This window comes from Syngnathus floridae, chromosome 20, assembly GCF_059516105.1.
Source record: "Syngnathus floridae isolate MCC-2025c chromosome 20, RoL_Sflo_1.0, whole genome shotgun sequence".
NCBI lineage: Eukaryota > Metazoa > Chordata > Actinopteri > Syngnathiformes > Syngnathidae > Syngnathus > Syngnathus floridae.
In genome coordinates this window covers 6,259,961-6,280,745 of record NC_142432.1, presented here as the reverse complement: position 1 = coordinate 6,280,745, position 20,785 = coordinate 6,259,961, and the positions used below count along the sequence as shown (strand labels likewise).

The 20,785-nt window shown below is 48.7% G+C and overlaps 1 protein-coding gene across 10 annotated transcripts in view; it reads left to right on the top strand.

Moving 5' to 3' along the window:
• The window catches only part of cdh19 (cadherin 19, type 2), a 45,258-nt gene extending 24,473 nt beyond the window's left edge, over window positions 1-20,785 (top strand). For 2 of the 10 annotated variants that reach the window (XM_088362846.1, XM_088362845.1), the window contains exons 2-15: window positions 12,483-12,572; window positions 12,648-12,782; window positions 12,950-13,205; window positions 13,265-13,559; window positions 14,378-14,497; window positions 14,913-15,080; window positions 15,658-15,848; window positions 15,981-16,234; window positions 17,233-17,369; window positions 17,428-17,549; window positions 17,651-17,768; window positions 18,223-18,474; window positions 19,707-20,224; window positions 20,297-20,785. In XM_088362846.1, coding sequence (XP_088218972.1) covers window positions 12,993-13,205; window positions 13,265-13,559; window positions 14,378-14,497; window positions 14,913-15,080; window positions 15,658-15,848; window positions 15,981-16,234; window positions 17,233-17,369; window positions 17,428-17,549; window positions 17,651-17,768; window positions 18,223-18,474; window positions 19,707-20,209 — 2,373 coding nt within the window. In that variant the 5' untranslated portion in view covers window positions 12,483-12,572; window positions 12,648-12,782; window positions 12,950-12,992 and the 3' untranslated portion in view covers window positions 20,210-20,224; window positions 20,297-20,785. Of the gene's footprint in view, window positions 1-6,953; window positions 7,014-9,239; window positions 9,394-9,432; window positions 9,703-12,482; window positions 12,573-12,647; window positions 12,783-12,949; window positions 13,206-13,264; window positions 13,560-14,377; window positions 14,498-14,912; window positions 15,081-15,657; window positions 15,849-15,980; window positions 16,235-17,232; window positions 17,370-17,427; window positions 17,550-17,650; window positions 17,769-18,222; window positions 18,475-19,706; window positions 20,225-20,296 lie in introns of those variants that run through there. The other 8 variants (XM_088362854.1, XM_088362850.1, XM_088362847.1 and 5 more) reach the window with 7 other exon arrangements.

Here is a 20,785-nt window from a genome sequence, read left to right as displayed (position 1 = left end):
TCATCGGAATTTTTTTTTGCTGTTGATATTTGTATAGTTCTTGCGATGTGTGTTGCAAGCCCCTTGAAGGCCATACATTCAATAGCACGGTCCTCTAGTCCTCTAGTGGCACACAAAAGAATCACCGCAGAGTCACACATTACTTGTTTTGAACTTTTTAGTAAAATTTCCCAATATTTTGGCACAGTGCTAATGTTCCAGCTGTGTGTAATGTTACAGTTGTAATAATATTTTGATGAACACGTAGGTCTACTATGCTACTGTATTTTAATGCTAATCATGGTAGCGGGAATTGTAGTTTTTCTTTTCAGGTGTAAAAAGTTTGAGACAATGCAATATGTAAGACAAAGCAAGTTATTTAGAAAGCAAGCAAAAGAAGCTACGTAAAAGCTAATTTTCGCGGCGTTCTGACAGCCCCGATGATACGCTCCATGATGTATCGGGAGACGTTTCACCTCAAGGCCTCGCACGCGGGCCGGCTGGCCGCCATAAATAATGCAAGGCAGATACATCACGCCGATGCGCGGCTTTATCCGACATGTGTAGCTTGTCAGCTTTGATAAACGGCAACACGGCCGTGATGGCGTTGGAGTCAAACCTCAGCGTGTGGTTTGCGGGACAGTGAGCGCGCTGCTCATTTGCGGAGGTGTTAGCCCACGAGGCTAGCTCAGTCTGCATGCGCCGCTTATCGGAAAGTCGGAGCAAAGTCGGGCAATCAAAAAAAAGACCTTCCCCTTCATGATGACTTCGTCAATTATTCCCTCAGTGTGAAGACTTTGACCGGGCGCGAGCACACTCAGCATGCTATGTGTGATTAGCATAAGCCTGGAGTAGAAAAACCCCAAGCCGTCTTTTCCTTCTTCCCAGGTGTCTTTTTGATGTCGAAGTCAAGAAATGTTCTTGACATACACACTCGCCAGGCTTGCCCGCTGCCCGTCTAGGTGCTGATGATCACAGATCCGTTAGTCATGTCTGGGAAAAGGGCTGTGGGAACTGAGCCGGAATTGATTGCTAACTTTTGCCTTCTGCTCTAATGAGGCGACATCTCTTTCCATTTCCTCGCCGACATCACGTCCTCATTTGCATACCCGTCGAGGCGACCCGGTCGACAACACTGCGGGTTCAACTTCCCCGGGAGGAACTTTCCTGTCGTAAGGTGTTAGCGTAACCCGGGAAGTGCAGAGGAAGCTTTGGAATATATTTAGCACACAGGTAGCCAAAGGTAGCAGATTTTTTTCATCTGCATCCCTTCTTGTGCCCCGCCCCCAAGGCTTTAAGTGTCCACTCCTATAAGCATTGGCATTTTCTGTTGAATTTTAAGTATGGCTCCTTGGGACTTTTTAAATATATATTATTTTACCTTTATTTATCCAGATACGGACATTTAAAAGGGTTTTTATTTGCAAAATAAAAGAACATAAATTCTGCTCGTGGAGGAATCCTGTACTAGATCATCTTATTTAGTCCTTCATTGTAAGAAAATTAGCTTTCGCGGCTAGCACGCACACGTCCAATAGAACGGCGTCAACAAGCGCAACCCAGCTGCCGGGAGAACATCTCGTGTTTTGCATGCCGGCCGGGCGTATTATTAGAGTTTGATTTGCCTTCGTTTTATCCTCTGACAGCTGCGCGGCGCGCTAATATCCGACGTAAACTTGCCGGCTCTCAGCTGGCTTTCCCGCTCTATCAATATTTCTGTCTCACTTGTTAGCGGTGCAAGCAGCAGGTGCGCAATACGAGGCAATAAAAACGCCTTTGACTTGGACGTCAAACAGCAGAAAATGCTTGTTAAATGCAAGAAGTGGCGGAATTTGTAGCACTTTTACTGGAAAAGGAAACACATTTGGCAACCTAAATGCACGACTCACAAAAAAACGGCCATGTGTGGCTTTGGAGGGAAATTTCAGGGTGAGCCTCAAATGCACTTTGACCTTTACAAGTCGACTTCCTTTGCACTTTTGTAGATTTCTTTCAGCTTATGTCGAATTTCCCTTTTTTACTCGTCTTTAGCGCAAGCACGCCAAGTGAAACACGAGGGAGCCCATACATTTGCTCATGAAAACGCTCGGCGATGAATAGTGACATGAGCCTAATTGAACGTCAAAACAAAGTGCAAACCACTCTGGACTTGTTGCAAAAGTCAGAGTTAAAGTCGAGCATCCGCCGAGGTGTCACAGCAGATCGCGCTTAATTCATTTTGCTATCTGCTAATTGCATTGCGTGTCATTAGCGACGCTCCCAGTGAGTAATGGCTCCTTCTCGCGTCTGCCCGCTTACACTTGATTATTTCTTCTGGATATCGCGAAGCACCGCAATGCGGGCACTTGAGACTTTTTTTTTGGGCTCTAGTGGCCGCAGGGTGAATGAACCGGGTCTCACGGGAAATGAGTGGCATTTTCTTAATTGTTTACTTTTGGGAACCCTGACGAGCAGTCGCTAGCTTTATCGCCAGTATTCATGGCACTAGCTCATTTTGACAAGTGCTGGCACATTCTTGCCAAACACAAATTGGGCTTAGTTCCTCTTTAATCAAATCTATTCCCGCAAGAGACAAACATATTTTATTCTATTAACGCGCCAAAGTATGAATGACGGGCCTCGTGGTCATTTCCGTCCCGCAGTTGACGCCCGTAGTCCTGCGCGGCTCCTCCTAGCGTTATTAGTTGGATGCCGCGCGTGTCGGCCGAGTGCGACCGACAACTTTGTGTCCAAATGAAAAATGGCAACAATTAGAAGAGCGGCTTGATATCCGGCGTGACAGCGGGACAACTTAATACGCGCCGTCGTGGGCCGAGCGATGCGCTCGTAAAAGACTCGCCGTGACACGCGACGGCCGTCACCGCTCGTGTTGACCTAATTCAATTTTCTTTTCAATTACCTGCGCTATATTACCATTAGGGCCGGTGGGAGCGGCGCATAAATCAAGCCGGGGCGGCCAATGTCCCGTCTGTTTCGCTTAAACCTATTTGGGATAAAAGACAAGGAAAAGCGGAGTGTGCCCTCCAAAGGAACATTAGTTCTAATTGCGAGCGTTCAAGCTCACAGCAAAATGATCGCCAGGCTGAGAACAAAGCCCAAAGAGGTTGGGGGGGCTATGGATTATTATTAGCGGATGTCATTAAAAGGCCGAGACCAGGAGGACGCCTTTGTTTGAATCCTCGCTCGGTTGCCGAGAAGCTCGGAGCGTGTGACGGCTCCGGTCGAGCGAGCGAGCAGGCGGTCGTCAGTTGGGTGGGGTGGGGGTTAATCGACTGGACTCCGTCACCTCGGCGTCCCTGCGAGGTGATAACAGAAATGAATTCATCGGGGGGGAATTTAGAATCAAGTGGGCCTGAAAACACCCTTTAATCAATAACAAGCCTAGCGGAGGTAATGTGACAGGAGACTGATGAGGTCATCGCCACCGTCTGCCTTTATTTGACTGACAAATCCAGCCAAGCTTAAATGGGCACTCCAGTCCAACCTTGTTGCTACAATCATATCAGAAAAGTTGTATTTTACGACCTCGCCACTCGGTAGAACAGCTTTGTTCTCGGACTTTGTACCAGTTGTTTGATTATTGGACGGGCACATTGCTTAACGTCTTATTAAGTGGCCAAAATGTTCCAATCGTCTTTCCTTTCGGTTTTAGTAACTAGGTCACGAGTGCTTCAATCTAATTGCGCAAAAAGGATCGTGGCGCTTTATTCGCCCATTAACACCCGGCAAACACAAACTATTCCCGTCAATGGCTTTTAAACACGGAGCTCATTATATTCAACGCTTGCTTTTCTTGGTCTCTGCCATAAACATTTAGAAGCCTCCTTGTTTTTGCTTCCATTTATTGTTTAGTCAAGTGCGAGGCATCGAGTTAGCCGGCGAGCGGGAAAAAAGACCGATGCGGGCAATGACTTGAATTTTATTTGCATTTAGCTTCGTTGTTTTGTTTTTGTGACCGTAGCAAAACTGTAACTTTGCCTACAAGATGAATTCTTCCTGCAATTTCTTTTGGTTCTATTTTGACAGTTTGGATGTTTTCTTTTTGAAATTCTTTGATAAACTACGGTATGGAGTATCAATACAGGTTGATGTCGTTTGCGGCGTCGGGCCACAAGTTTAAGGGCTCCCCGGTGCGTGTGGGTGCTCATTAGCGCCAACGTGTTTATTTAGCACGCGGTCGGTGGCGAGGCCTCCCACCGACTTTGTCCCCCGTGGGCGAGCACGGCCGCTGATTGTGGTTGCCTTGTTGCGGTCATTACGGCAGAGGGCCAGTGTTTTTATTGCGAGGAGGGTGTTTAGAATGCGCCACGTGCAGCCGCGCCTGACAAATTGCTGCATAATGTCATTCATCGTAGCGGCGTGGGGAGGGGGGGCATTGATCACGCGCACTCTTCAGTGCAACAAAACACGAGACTGGGCGCAAAGTCGTCTTTAAATTGGTAGTTAGGAATGACGCCTGCTTGAAACCCAACCTGTGAATTCAAGCCGTCACCTTGGCTTTAACTTATCTTTGAAAGCCCAAACCTGACTTGAAGCCCTGCCTTGAAAACCTTGACAGCACAAAGTGAGAGCAGTGAGCCTGGCTCGAGACCCTCACTTGAAATTTGGGATCCAACCCTGACGCTTGGAATGTTAACTAGCCAGGCTGACCCTGGCGTAAAACCCTAAATCGAAGCCCCAGAGCACCACATTAGCAAGTATCGATTAGCGCCGCTGCTAAAATGAAGCCGGTTGAGATGAGCGAACGTGAGATTGCCAATGTGCTTCCCCGTTTGGTCGAGAAGATTTCATCAGCAAGTTGAGCGGGTTGATTTCAAACAGCTCGTAACGCGATGACGTCATCGTTCTCGAATGGAGCTTTTTGAAAGTGCCGCGGCGCAACAACAGGATTAATGTTACAGCAAAGGAGGATCAATTGCAATTAGGCGCGGCCCGGCCGATAAGCGTCTGCGCCATCCATCAAGACGCCACCCGAGGCGCTCCTCGCGTGTCTCGCCTTACTGTACTCTCATCTCAGGCCAGCGCTGCGTGATTTGGATTTGAAGCCTGCGTGGATTGAGCACGTCAAGAAACACGTTTGTGCATGTTCAACTCTCAGTACAGGCAAAAAAAGCACATTAAGACTTCATGCATGCGGCTTAGAGCGACTCCCATGGTGAAAATTCAATTAAAAGTTGTCCTCCGCGTGAGTGTCCCCTGACTGACACACTCACACACACACACTTCTTGTGTTGCCTTCTAATTGGCGGGCTAATGTCAAGGTGCCCCCGCGAGCCTGCGGCGGCGTCCACGTCAAGCCTGCGGAGGTTGTAATAGCTTTTGTGAGCTTCCCGTTCACACCGCCTTGTCGAGGTTAAGAAGCAACACAAAGGGCCTGCCTGCTCTTAATAGGAAAGTTGGAAACCAGTGCTGTACTTCTGGCAAATTATTGCCAACCTGCGCATTTGACCTCCAAGGAAAAAAAATAAAACTCGACTTAGAAAAATATTCATTCAAATTGTATCCGTCCTCCGTGTGTAGTTAGAGATTTCTTTTTTTTTTTTTTTGGGCTGTTTCTTTGCAAAACGAAGCAGCTGCGGGTATTTTTTGGGGATTTGAAGAAACATTTTGCAGAAAGGCGGCGTAATTGCCACCTAAAGGAATAAGATGTCGACTCGATAGAGCACATTTTCACCTACAAGCGAAGCGAGTTTTGATTAAAACCTTGCGAGGAGGACGGAAAGAAAACAAAACAATGCTCAAGTTGGCAGGGAGGAAAAATCAGCAACAAATGAGCCACAGGAGAGACAGAGCACAATCCAGATGGAATAAATATAACAAATCACCCGACGGGGGGCGCCGCGGCCGACGAGCAGCTGATTGGCCCGACGCTCACGAAAGCAACGCAAAGACGTCGTTGCTACAATAAGCTGCTCTTTGACGTCTTTGGCGTTTGTTTCCAAGCTCCTGAAGGCCTCCCATCGATTCTCATTCCTGAAATCCTCGCCACCTCAAAACGTAAATGCCAGCAGGAGCACCACTGATGGGAATTGATTACTTCTGCTCGATAATTGCTAAAAATGGCCGTTAACCGTTTCGTCCGCCCGCTGCCAATACAAAACGGTGGGATTGAGTTTGTATTTTCTGCTTTTGAATCTCAACTTGGCATTTAAGACAAACCCGTGGAACGTGCGTTGCGAGTGGTTGCGCCGTGAAAGGTCCTGAGAAGCACAAAGGTGGGCCAGGGACACTAACTGCATTTTATAGTGGAAAAATAAATAGATGAAGATGATGCACTAACAAAAAAAAAATAGTTTCGAATATGAAAATTGAAACGGAAAAAAACCCTGCCTGGCTGTTCAGCCTCACTTAGTTAAGATTCGGTTCGATTTTTTTCTCAGTCGCCTGCAAAATCTACTCAAGTTGGGTAAGCAAGTATTTGGATTTGCACTTTGGGCAAAATGAGAAGAACAAAGTCGTTTAGCAAGAAACATCAAGCAGTCCCACTTGATTTGCTTAAGCAAGCGCCGGAGCTTTCCAGCCGCCGGGCGCATGCGCGGGGCGTTGAGAGGTCATGGCCCAACGTGTATACGAGTAGTTTTGATTTATTTATTTTTTCCCCCAAAGAGCCTCTACTCGCTGATGGCGACGTGATCACAGTTGCGTCCTTGCTGTCTTTAAACGGCGCCTCTGGTTCTCGTTGTCCCACGGGCGCCTCGCTTGCCGCCAACTTAGAGGACGTTGTCGGGACACGGCGACTAATACATGCTAATGTCGCCTTCTTCCTATTCGGCGAGATGGATGGCTCGTCGGCGCTTCGCATTGATCAGCCCGACGCAATCTGCGTCTCCAATGAGTGCGGGCCGGCGGGATTGTGCATTCTTCCGGGGCGGTGTCATCCCGCTACGGTGCCGTGGCCCGTCTCATCGACCGCGCACGCCCAACTTATTTGTGGAAATACTTTGTAACCTTGCTCGTTTTGCATCCGGCCCACCGGTAAGGAGATCGAGCCACGTCAGGTTGGAATGCAGGGATGGAGGATGGACGGACGTCAGGTGAGCTGCTCCTGCTGCTACAGCTGCTTCCCAGCATGTAATTTTCTCCGGCTGGGATCTGGAAGGGGATTACTGGAATGATGGGAATTAATTATGCATTCATCATCAACGTGATGGATTCCACGCGATCAAACTCTGAACTATATATTTCCCCTGAGAGGCGATAGAGATGGAGGAGGGGTCTACTTCCTTCTTTGGAAGCACCCTTTCACTCTCCAAACATGAAACTTGACTTACACTTTGCTTAGGATCGACTTTCAACTACACTTGAGCCCACTTGACATGTCAAGTTGTATTTTCCAAGACCGGCACACAGGTTGACATATCTTTAGTAAAAAAAAGGGCGCTCTGCGCCGTTGTGGGTGTGGACACCGCTGACTCCATTCCTCCGCCAATTAAAGCGGCTCCTCTTGTTCCTTTCAAATATGGCGCGCTCACATCTCTCACAGAGATATCTGTGTGCAGAAAAGAACGCGGCGATCCATCCGTGACCGCAACGTTGTCACAGATATGGGCCGCTGGGGCAAGTGAGCACTCTCATTAAGTCGAGAATGCGCCAGTGTGATAACCGCCGGTGACTTAAATGTCTCCACGCGCTCACCTCATGTATCTACGGCTCCTCTCGCCATTTCTCAATGATAACTTCCACCTTGCACAATCGTAAAAAAAATCAGCTTTGTGGAAATAATGTCTCCATTTTGTGAGGCAGTATCTCCCCCACTCCATCAGCGGGGGAGGGTTGGGGGGGCCTCAGCTGCATCCTTATTTGTCACGGGTGTCCGCCTGTTTCCTGTGGCTGGAGAGACAAAGGCCAAAGAACATATGAGGCGCATGCATTTTTAATGTGACATCCTCATCAAATCCGCCGCAGCCAGCTGAGCGGAATGCCAACCGTGTTTTTATCCCGCCTCGCGGTCGCGCCGACGAGGACGACGCCGCACACATGCCGATGCGAGCTTTGAAGGGCACATCCGAGCGCCACCACGACTACCACACATCCGCCGGTGAACTTTGTCTTCGCGCTTAATGAGGGCAGGAAATAACTCAACAACAGAACAACAAGCCGGGAACACAATCTGCGTATTTTTTTTTAGATATGAACCCTGAGCCTCAGAATTGCAAAGCAGACGTGCTAACCGCGCCTTGCCGCCGAACACGTCGCATCTGCGTATGATGACAGTTCCGGCCCACATGATCGGTTCCGCAACGCAATCATGGCAATCTGATGGCTTCACCTTTTGTCCGGCGGCGACTGATTTGCTGAGCGTTGCTGCACGCTCATTATGTGTCCGGCACCTCAAATGTCAGCCCGCAGTGTCGCCGCTTTCGTAGAATGTAAATAAATTCCAAACTGAATCTTTCATCTGGCGTCATTCTAATGAGGCGAAGCTCAATTAGACAAGGCTTACGGCAGGCCGGGTTTAAATGTCACCTCACGGGTCTTGACATTTCTTCCTTTGAGAGCAGACGGAAAGCGAAAGCAGCCGACAAACTCCCGGGCTCGCACCCTCGGCATTTATGCCGCCTTTTTTTTTTTTAAAGGTATAATGATGGCATCCATTACGTGCAGGGATGTAATTAGCCGCGTTGAAAGGAATGCACTCGACTTTTACCTCCGCCGCGCTGACTATAATCAGCGGGGCCAAGGTGCTGTTTTCGTCAGCGTGACGGCCATTCAACGGAAGCCAATTGTGAAAGTGAGTCATCAATTGTCCATTCATGAATTGAAAGAGGAAAATGAGCCTCGCTCATTGCACAATACTTGATGTTGCTCACTGCAACGTGTTTTAAAAGAAGAAACTTGACATTAGGCAAAGGAGAATTAAAAAAGATCCTTTTGTGTCAGATTTGTTCAAAGTGATTTTGTTTCAGTTGTCAGATGATTCTGAGGAGAAAAATTTCTCAACGCAAAATGGATTTCCTTGCTCGGAATTCTTTGGCGTGCATCATAAAGTGCAGCCTCCCTCGTCTGTTGCCGCCCTCTCGTAGCGCTCGCACAAGCTGACACTGAGAGAATTATCATCCATCCCCGTTCCAATAAAGCCCTCGATTGTTCTGTAAAATGACAGCCAGAGAAATAGAAATCCATTGGTACGTCCGGGTTGAGTTGGGGGCGTGCGGGGGGGTTCTCGGAGGGGCAGACTATTTGCATGAAGGCCGCGAGTGTCCGGCACAATAGCGGCAGTGTTTGTTCTCGGACACAAAAGCGGGCCGAGGAGAAGACGTGTGGAGGGGAGGGAGGGAGGCGACGAGGAGGCCTTGCTGGTTTCTTTTCCGTCTTGATGAGCGTTTGGCTGTCGCGGCCATTGTGGCGATTCAATCGCTCCAAGCAGATTGCGTGGCCTAGTGTCCCCCCCGGCGGTCTCAAACAAACAAACAGGTGGGTGTGGCGCGCGGGTACTTTGCCCACCTTTTGTTGGGAGATAATTAGATAGCATTTCCAAACGCATGGCGAGAGGTAATGGCTTGCTGAGAAATGTGGCGCGGGGTCGCAACGGAGGCCTCGACACAACAAAGACGGAAAAGTCTTGATAAGCGAGCGCAATCTGGGCGCCATCAGGCGGCTCTTTTGTTTGCCTCACAATCTGCTTCTTTGGCGTAAACAACACCTGCTTTCTTCAACAAGTCCTTGTTGTTGTTAAAGACGAGAAGGTGTACTTTCACCTCAAAATCACTTGGTGACTTGCAGGTAAGAGAACACATTTTCGCGGAATTTCTATGGAACACTTTACGATACGTTTCATGGCGTCGCGACAATGTGTGAACTCTGTAGTTGCTGTTGGTGGTGAATGAGGGTTCGTTAAAGGTCGCAAATATTTGAACCAAGCTTGACAACAATATTCGCGACCTTTGGAAACGCTCGCAAATGTTGGACACTTAATGGGACGTGGGCTTAGATAATATAGTCATAAATAACAAAGCAAAATACATGTTTTCAAAGACAAATGAGCTAAGCTAGGTTAGCTATATGGCTGACATTTTCCAGAGAGAATTATGTCTCTACAAAGTTTATTTTTCTTTTCTTTTTAAATGAGAAACTATGAACATGATCGATGTATCAAAAACTCAGATAATAAAACAAAAGAAAATTCAACGATGAGATAGCCCGCCCACTGGTAAAATAATGTGTTAGCATGCTAGTTCCAGAGATCTTGCTAATGTAAGTTGTGTAAGCTTGTTATGTACACTTGTTGCAAAGTCATTCAGACAGATTGTTTTGGAAATCTTTCATGGCTGCAGGTTTTCACTCTGTACATCTCTAAAGTTAACTTTTGTGACATCTGCGCATTTATTTTTCCCCTCACAAGCAAAAAAAAAAAAAAAAAAGACAGTGTTGATGTGGTTTCACAGCGCCTGATTAACGTCAGTGGGAATTCTTACCGCCAACTGTTTCCGCTCCGTGCGCGCGTAAATAAATAGCGGCAAATTGCTTACTAACAAGTACATGATGCTTTGACATTTCCCTGTTGCTTTTGATCATTTGGGTCCCGCCTGCAAGACAACAAGCGGCGTGGCGGCGCTGATTGTTTTTAACTAAAAAAAAAAAAAAAACCTGTCCCAAATGACCAATTAGGACATTTTGTCTTGGAAGGTTGAGCCAAAAGAAGTCAGGCTGAACAGATGTTATTTTTTTTATTTTTTTTAACACCTTTTATTAGTTGACTTACCAACATTGGACAAGAAAAAGCAAGTACCTCCAAATGTGTATAAAGAAAAATGTTTTGTATGAAAATGAGCACCATTGTTTTAAGCGGAGATGTTCAGCCACCGGTAATTTACCTTTCTGTCATATTTTCTCATGAACAACCGTTTTTGTGTTTATTTTGTTTTAATGGCCTATTTTCTATCTCAAACAATAATCAGCATTTTGCACAATAGAAATAAACCGACAAACTTGACTTGATGTTACCTTTTTCTTCCCGGGGCTTGTTTTTGGCTTTTTCTTTTTTTTACGGAGGTCTTTCTTATTCTTAAAAAGTACCCTTATAATCATCAAGGGCTTTTCTTGTGTGGTGGGGAGAAAGTGCAGGTTGCAACAAGGTTAATCTGATCATTTCCTTTGTGAAATCTGTGCACGGAGCGGCGCACATATCAGCTTTGACATTGTGCATTGCGGCGACATGTCACCCCCGGCAACCCCCCACTGTCAGGGCCGCTTGTAGCCAAGCGTCATAATGTCCCAACTCGGGTGGCGGAACGGCATTTCCCGATGAGGCAGGCGGGCGGGAGCATAATGCGAGGGTCTCGGTGCGTGCGGTGCTTAACATTGCGCGACCGCCGCTCGTTGTCACGCTGTCATGTGGCAGCCTGCCGTCGGTTCGCTGGCTCGCTCGCTCACGTACGCAAATAGCAGCCTGTGACGATGGGCGGATGCTTGAAGGGCCTATTAGCCGTAATGAATGGCTGCCAGGCGCGGGCGAGCTCCTCGCCCGCCGGGTGCCATGTCGGCGTCTCGTCTGACAGAAGAAAATTGACCGTGGGGCGCACGGGCGCGTCTTTATACGTGTGTAATTGATGGATGGAAAAGAAAAGGTTCCCTCCGTAAATCAATCACAGCACCTGCCGCTATTCACGAGTGGGTTCAGCAGCGTGGGTTAAGTTTGTTTTCACCTTTTGTAAAATGGCCCATTTTAGGAGCAGAGCATCTGCAGAGCAAAAGTCTTGCCCGTGTTGCTAGCCGTCACGTCAAAGTGCCCTCGCATTGTGGACGTCACGTGACCAGGAAACAGGAAATAAACAGAACAGTCAAAATAAAAGTGAGACTGGCTAAATTGTGATTAGCAGCCTAGAGCAGCCGCCGTACAATCATCACCCAACCGCAACATCGCGGTATCAAAAAGCATCTCACTTTTCTCTCCATCAGATCTCAAAACATGTCGAACCGCAGATTTGGTGGCCTGATGTCGCTTGATGGAAATTGTGATGTGTAAAAACAAAAAGGCTTCTTGTCTCACTGCTGAAAGCGAGCCTTTTGTCCGTTTTGTCTGCTGTTTGTGGTTTTCTTGGACCCAGTTCGACACTGCATGCTGGCCCTAATGAAGACTTGTAATGAGATCGATAACTCCCCGGCCAGACGTGCGTTGATGCTGTCATTATAACCAGGTCAAGAATGCGAGAGGGGACAGTTTTGAGGCACAGGCCTCAAACTCGAACTCAGGCCTCAGACAATCTCTATTGTTGTTGACGCATCCTTTGTTGTTAGTACTTAGCAACATTAGCTTACCGTGAGTTAGCACAATTGCATTTGTTTCTTTCAACTTCCCTGGCTAAAGAAGCAAATGAGAAAACATCCTGTGATATATCCCCGAAATTATTCTTTCTATTTATTTTAATTGTTACTAAGTGTGCATCTTATTTTTTATCACACTACAGTCATCCATCACTGTTTAATCAAGTCTCTATATTCATATCTTTTATCGCTATGCTTGTTTACTAAACATTTATCATGTGCTCCTAATTGCCACACAGCATTTAATGAAACGGAGCCAATTTCTCCACAATAAAGCCCCCCAGCCCCCCAACCTCTTTTGTACAACAAAGTGCAGAGAGCTTGCAAATGTAAGTGATGTAATGAATGTTTGGGCTTTGAGAGCGTTGCATCTTTAATCTGCTCATTCTGCAATCTCTGTGAAGTGTACAGAACATTCTCGCTGCCTGTGTTGCTTCTTCCACACGCAAGATGGCAAACGCCGCTGCCGGGATGGCGACAGACTGGCCGGCTGGCACGAGAGACTGGACGCTTGCAACCTCCTGTTGTGTGTGTCTTTGGTAAGCCCACAAAAGGAATGAGAACATGCAGCTCGCCTCTCTCAGTCAGTTTCAAAGAGAGTGCAGTGGCGCTGTCTCTGACCACTTCCTACACTTTGCGGGGGTTTGTCGGAACTAAAAGAACCAAAATGTGGCCAGCAATTGCTTTCAATGTTTCTTTATTTCAGGCTTTGAGACGGCGCCAAAGTGACAGGAAGGTTTCGAGCCAGCATGGGAGCTGCAGAAGACACCAAAGCGAGGAGCGTGTTGGCGGCCCTGACGCTGCTGTCCCTGTTGAGCCACATGGATGGCATCGGCCAGGGCCCCCAAGGGCCCCGCTCGGGCCCGGACTCCATCGGGCGGCACCGTCGCCACAAGAGAGGCTGGATCTGGAAGCAGATGTTTGTCCCGGAGGAAGACCCCACGCTTCGCGTCATCGGCCAGGTACCGAAGCCCCTCCGCGTCCTTCACGCTCACAACTCATCCGACCTCTCGTCGCGCAGCTGAAATCAGATTACGACCGCGGGGAATTCGCCATCCGATACATCCTGTCCGGGGAAGGCGCCGGCGACACTTTTGCCATTGACGAATACTCAGGCAAGATCCGCACGCTGAAGAAGCTGGACCGCGAGAAGAAGGCCTTCTATGTACTCCAAGCGCAAGCCATCAACAGGCTCTCCGGGGAGCCCGAAGAGCCCCAGTCCGAGTTCATCATCAAGGTGCAGGACATCAACGACAACGCACCGCAGTTCCTCAACCAGCCGTACGCGGCCAGCATTCCCGAGATGTGCCCCGTCGGTACGTTGGACGCACGCCATTGACAAGATACCGTGACGTTAACTTAGCAATAGCAAACATGGCAAGTTGAGTTAGCATAAAGGCTTTTTACTTTGCATTACCTGACGGCAGCAAAGCAAGCGCTTTGCTCTGCCCTCCGGCATCACCTCACCGCCGTAAATAAATTCTTTATGATCATTTCCGCAGATGCACTTTTCAAGGCAAATTTATATCCCGACTGCAGATTAAAAGCAGAAGGTTATATGAATGTCTGTCATCCGTCCACCTGCAGGAAGTTAAATGTATTGCTTTCTGCACGACGGCTCGGTTGCCTTTTTCTTCTTAAGTAATGTTATTACAGCTGCTGCCCTTTCATAGCGCAAACATTAGCATTTCAATTTATGTGTAATCTGCCTTTTGCAGTATAATATCTCCCCTCTAATAAATCTGAATGTATTTGGCCGGGAATGAGGCAGCGGCGTGACGCTTGAAGGCGGACAACTTTCGAATACGAAACACGCCGAGAGAAGCCAGAGAGATTATGGTGAGGCCGAGGCGAAGCGGGCGACCCCTCCCCCCCACCACCCAGTCTTGTTGTCGTGGTGCCATCTCATCCGGGCCCGGCGGCACTGCGACACGATGCCGGGCATGTTCCTGGCTCAAATGAAAACACATTTTGCTTTTCTGAAAACAAAATCGACCTCAAACTGTTTCTTCTAGAAGCAACATTCAACAGTCTTTATGAAAAAAAAATAAAATTAGGTTCTGTCCTAATCCCTTTATGTACTGGTCGAGCGGAACCAGCTATCTGACTCCAACCCCCCACCCCCCCCCTCCAGGCACCACCGTGGTCCAAGTGACGGCCACAGACGCTGACGACCCCATGTTTGGCAATCACGCCAAGCTCATCTACTCTATCCTGCAGGGGGAGCCCTACTTCTCGGTGGAGCCAAAAACAGGTTAGCGCACACCAGCTCACTGGTAGCGTTTTTGTTTGAGTCAAAAAAGATTGGATGGATGTTTCCCAAGGCTTGTTTTTCCTCCTTGTTCCCTTCAACTCATTTTCTAAAGGTAGCTCTTCATTGACTGATGCTACCGTGATACTTTTCCCAAAGGGTTGCCCCACCCCCACCCCTGGCTAGATTATTGTTATGCCTGGCGGCGCTTCCCGCACACAGCGTTGACCTTTAATGATCCGCCAATTCTTTAAATGCAAAGCGAGACTTGAGACTTCTTGAAGTGGTGGTTTTGCCCCAAGCGTCGTTTGCCCTACGAAGTCGAGCTCAAATTTTTCTGCACGTTTTCTAATAAATTCTTAACCGCTCATTCACGAATGCTGGTTATTGTTGATTTGCGAATGCGCCGCCCCCGCAGGGATCATCGTGACCTCCTGGCCCGACATGGACCGCGAGGCCAAGGAACACTACCTGGTGGTGGTGCAGGTGAAGGACATGCTGGGCATGAGCGGCGGATACTCGGCCTCCACCACCGTCAGCGTCAGCTTGAGCGACATCAACGACAACGGGCCCATCTTCCAGCACCGTGAGTCTCAAGCCTGTAGATGATCGGCAAATACAAATCGGCAAACGTGCCGCCACAAGCAAGGAGGATTAGACCTTGAAATCGACTCTTTTAGTCTCTAGCAGTCACCCTTGCCATCCGTCCGTCTATTGCTACATTGCTTTCCGAAACAGGAGCAATCTATCAATCCATCAACTTCCAACTTTGGAATGAAAAGCAATAAGATGGGTGGGGGAGGGGGGAGTGGGCGTGTTCGTCTGGCTCATCTGCATGTCGCCCCGTGGACGACTCCAATCCTTCACACGTCGTATTGTGACCTTTAGGAAACAAACGTTCTCTGTGATAAAGCTCACCCAACAGATGATCCGGGAAAGAAATCAATTCTGCGGGAGTGAGGCGAGGCGAGGGTGGCTCGTTGTCACGTACGCCTTCGCCGCAGACGCTTATAAATGTTGCATCGCCACACTTGTGCCTGAACCGTGCCCTCTGTTTTGACACAGTGTTGCGAATTAGAAGCAACAGTGACAGCACGGGCACCATCGATAATAAAATCAATCAATGAAAATTGTAAACATTCCATGCCATCATTTCATTTCAGATTTATACACCTTTGCCATTCCCGAAGACGCCGCGGTGGGAACCACGGTGGGCAGGGTCAAAGCGTACGACGCCGACGTAGGCGTCAACGCCAAGATGAACTACAGCCTGCTGGCGGACCTGGAAGAGAACGCTACCTTCAGCATCCACACTGACCCGCTGACGCAAGAAGGCGTCATCCTGCTGGCCAAAGTGAGGAAGGCCCACTTCCTGTTTGGTCAGAAAGGGCTGACAGACAATCGAGGGGGTCACCGCCCAAATTGTGATCACATGACTTTGTTGTGAACATATTTTCGGAGATGACCTTCTCATGTCTCGTTGCAGCTGCTGGACTACGAGACTAAGCGCCGCTACGTGATGGTAGCGGAGGCCATCAATGAGGAAGTAGATCCCCGCTTCCTGCCCGCGGGGGAGTTCTCGGACCGGACCACGCTGAAGATCCTGGTGGAGGACGTGGACGAGCCGCCCGTCTTTCTTTCGCCGGTCTACGAGTGGAAGGTGGCTGAGAACGCAGCGGCGGGGATCGTCGTCGGCGTTGTTAGCGCCCGCGACACCGACGCGGCCAACAACACTGTCAGGTACGCAGGCTCCCTCTAGTGGCACACAACAAAATCACTCAATTAAGCACAATACAGTTTGACAACTTATGTTTTCATTTTTGATCATTTATGCCATTTTTACTGTTGGTCAGGTTGTTACGTCATCATCATGTGGGTTGACGGAATGCAGCGGCTAGCTAGCTAACGTAACTGTCTTTTTGTTACCAAACTTGCCGGCGTTTCACGTTAACACAGCAAATCAAGACAAATCAACCTCCGTCCCGTGGCCCATTTTTCATATTATGGACCTGAGTGTAGAATAGAATTATGAAAAATGTGTCCTTTGTTTGGCTTTTTTGAATTTGATTGCGTGTCGAAAATGGAAAGAACAAATGATACACGGATTATTTTCCTCCATGCGGTGAAAAATGATTCAATTTCAAACGGCGTTACTTTGCGGGTGCATCCCTTTTTACCCTTGATCTCCGCATTCCGGTCATATTTATCTCATATTAGTTTAGTTGGAAATGAGCCCGGCTGAATAAATCATCATGATTTTTTCCCTTCATACCTCACAGGCTTTTCCTATCTATTGCGGTATTATCACAAAGCGACGTTGGCCGGGACGTGGGAATGTAATAAAGCGCCCTGCGAGGCGGCGTAGCGAATTGAGATTTGATGTCATTTGCAAGCGAGGCACGTTTTCCCGCCCGGAGTCCGTCGGAGGCGAGCGAGCTTGCCAATGGCAGGTGCCGCACATCATCCGCCGCCCGCCGTCCATTAGTGTCCCTTTGGTGACGCCGGCGCCGTGATGAACACGTCCTGCCTGACATTTTCCAACTTTGCAAAGTTGCACTAAAAATGATGAAGTTTGCTCTTGTTTCCAGCGAACCCGATGTGATTCATTTCCGGGCCTTGGCTTCATTCCATACCGTAACGCGTCATAGACGATTGTATCGCCGATTGTACTGTGATGTTAACGTGCAGCTTGATACGAATGCTGCCATCGTTTACTCCTGCCTGTGGTGCCCCATCAGATATTCCTTCGAAAAGCACAGCGACGCAGCAAAAGCTTTCAAGATGGACCCGCTCAACGGAACCATCTCCATCGTCAAGCCTCTGGACCGAGAGATATCCGCCTGGCACAATCTGACCATCGTCGCCAAAGAGACCAGTAAGTGCTCCGTGGTCTCGATGGTGGTCTCGATGCTAACGTGCGCCCGCTCTCTCAGCGTCCAAGCGTTTGTCCTCCCGGGTTCTGGCGTCCATCAAGGTGCTGGACATCAACGACAACGCGCCGCAACTGGCCGGCCCTTACCGGCCGTATATCTGCGAGGGGACGCAAGCGGGGGAGGTACGAACTCGTCGCTAACATCTGAACCACCTCAACTGCAATATGCACCGTACAAGGCCGTCAAATTGACTTGATGGTGAGAATTTTATTTGATGTCTCAGCTCATTCAGCTACTGAGCGCCATTGATCCAGACGAGCCTTCCGAGGGTCACCACTTCTATTTCTCCATGGTCCCCGGCAAGCAAATCAATCCCAACTTCACCATTCGGGATAACCAAGGTGTGTTTTTTATTACTAAGTAGAATCATAGTCAGTGAATCTGCTTGAGGGCAGCATCAATTCTACTGAATGAAAATGGACAGTTCGGTATAATTAGTAGGAAAGTAGTCACATGAATATGATATGCCTTAACACTTTTCAATTCTTAAACAATTTTTAAATCTCAAATGCAAGTGGAGTTGTGGAGTTGTAGGGAATATAAAACTGCAGCACAAAAGTGAGTTTTGTTGTTTGTGAGACGGAAGGAGCTTGAAATGAAGGGCCGCTGCTCAATCCGCCGTCCGCTTGCCGCTGCGCACCTTTCCCAAAGCCCCGCCAAGTATTGAAACAGATATTCCAAATGTGCTTTTGCACATGCTGAATATTTCATTTTCTCACTCAGCTTTGAAATGTGTTCCATATTCCCCCCCCCCTCACTAAAAATACTCTCCTTCTCTTCCCCCTCCCCCTCCAGACAACACGGCGGGCATCGTGGCACGCAGGAGCACCTTCAGCCGCAGGGAGCGCAGCCACTACCTGCTGCCGGTGGTGGTGATGGACAGCGGCTCGCCCGCCATGTCCAGCACCGGCACGCTGACCATCAGTGTGTGCGGCTGCGGGCCCGCCGGCCGCTGCCCCTCCGGAGGCGTGGAGGCCCTGGCTCTGTCCATGGGGGTCAGTCCGCGCACCTTGGTCGTGCTTCTCGTCTGCCTGCTCTTGGCCGCAGGTGAGCAAGTGACAAACCGGCAGAGCAAAAACAAAGGAAGCACGGTGTGACATCAATATGCAATATATAAGATGGGGGGGGGGTGCTCCATGGAAGCCGTACTTGACAAAGTCGTGATGGAAAATTCACCGTGACTCAAATGCTCGTCTTCACGACGACCTCGCCGCCGCTCGTTTCTGTTTCCAGATGATCTCTGCCCATGGATTGTTTTTCCGGGCTGAAAAGGATTTGTTTCATGAGATATGAAGTGATCAACGCCAGCTATGAAGAGGACCACAGGATCTGATTACTAATTTTTGCATCTTGAGTCCTCTGGAGCCCCCTACTTATTTCCATTTTTTACCTGATCCCTCTTTTATTTAGATCTTTTTGTTTTTTTTACCCAATCCACTGATTATTCACTTTGGGCTTTTTTACCCAATCACCCACTCATTCTTTTTTTTTACCCAATCTCAGTTTATTCACTTTTTTTTCAGAGCCCCCACATATAATTTTCTTAACCCCTTATTCCTATTAAAATTAAATCAAAATTTAAAAATTTATAAACATTAAATTATTAATTATTATTATTCATTAAAAAATTAAATCAATTAAAAACACCCCCAGCCCCATGACAAGTATAAAGCACAACAAATCCCCCTCACCCCTCCTTCCTTCCTGACTGGACAAAAAGAGAAAAAGGTTTTGGATTTGTTTTGTCTCCCGGCAGATCCGCTGAGCTAGAGCGTTTCCCGCCCTCCCGCCGTCGCCACGGCAAGTAAGCAAACGTCTCCTCACGGCAGGAGTGTCCCACTAACAATTGAATTGCCAGCTACAAGGTGAACGCGTGCCCTCACAATGCCGCCGCAACCGGCCGCCGCCATCCCGGGACGCAGACGTCTGCGGCATAGTGAGGAGCTTCATTATGACCTCTGCTGCTTGGCGTGGTCCCCACGCCCTCCCTATGAAAGATTAATGGCCATGCCCGCTGTGCTAACACCCCTGACAGATGAGAGGCTGCAAAAAAAAAGAGAAAAACAAATTCTGCTGCATCCCAACAGTACAATGACTTATCTCCTGCTAAGGTGCTCATATTTTTATTATATGGATCCATCCATAACCATCCCAAAAGATGCAGCCAAGTACTTGGCGACCATTGTCATCTTTTTGGCACTAGATGTCACCACCTCTGGATAGATGAGAATTGTGTCCATGTCATGTCAAGTGGTAACACAGCCATGTTGTGTCCGCAGCCTCGTCAGTCCCCACGCTGTTGCTGTGGCGACGCAGGCGTGCGCAAAAGGCGGCACGCAAGAAGGCTAGCGAGCTGGAACTGCCCGATACCGTGTCGCAGAAGGTGCTGTACTATGCCCAGGTGGGCCAGCCCGGCCGGGATCCGATTCGAGACCCGGTGGTCCCGCTACGCTCCCACCCCAGGAGGCGCGAGAGGCGGCTGGCTCGGGAGGAGGTCCGGGCCAGCATCCGCATGTCCCTGCGAGAGTCTCGCCTAGTGGGGCCCGAGGACGATGTCTTCAGGCAGTTCATCCTGGACCGGGTGGAGGAGGCGGACGGCGACCCGTATGCGCCGCCATTCGACTGCCTGACGGTCTACGCCTACGAGGGCTCGGGATCCTCGGCCGGCTCGCTCAGCTCGGTGGACTCGTGCGCGTCGGAGAGGCCGAGCCCGGTTCCCGCAGCTCCCTGGGCCAGACTGTCGCCCTGGTACGGCGAAGGCCAGGAGGACACCATCTTCTGAGGACTCCACTACCAGGTAGGACCAAAACAAAACACGTGCCAGTTGTCGTTGCCGTAAAACTGTTGACACACTGTGCTTCTTTTTCAGACTCGCTGCTGTCACGCTTGGTGGAGGGCTCACTCTGTTTTTCATTTCGGAGGTTTTGGACTTATTGATGCTCAGTGGGATACCCCCTCCAGGCTTTCCTCATTCATGCTGTGTGCTTTTTTTTCTTCTAGACTTTTGTGCAGCACACTGCTGTCACACCCTCTTTTTGTGTTTGTCACCTTTCTAACTTTTGCACTCAGTGTTCCTTTTCTCTGCTTTATTTTCAGACTTTTCCGTGGCAGCTTTACCCAAAAAGTATTTCCATTAATTGATGTAGAATGTAACATTTGATTGCGCCGTTGGTTTATGCTTTAATCTGTGTCATATTATTATGTATTATTCTCCCCTGTGTGAAAGCACACTTTTACTGACCTGTAAATTTCCATTCCAAGATGCAATCTACAATGGAATATTTGATATACGGAAGGTGTGAACGCTTATCGTAATGTATTTTTCTAAATAAAGATCACAATTCCGGAATGCGCCAGG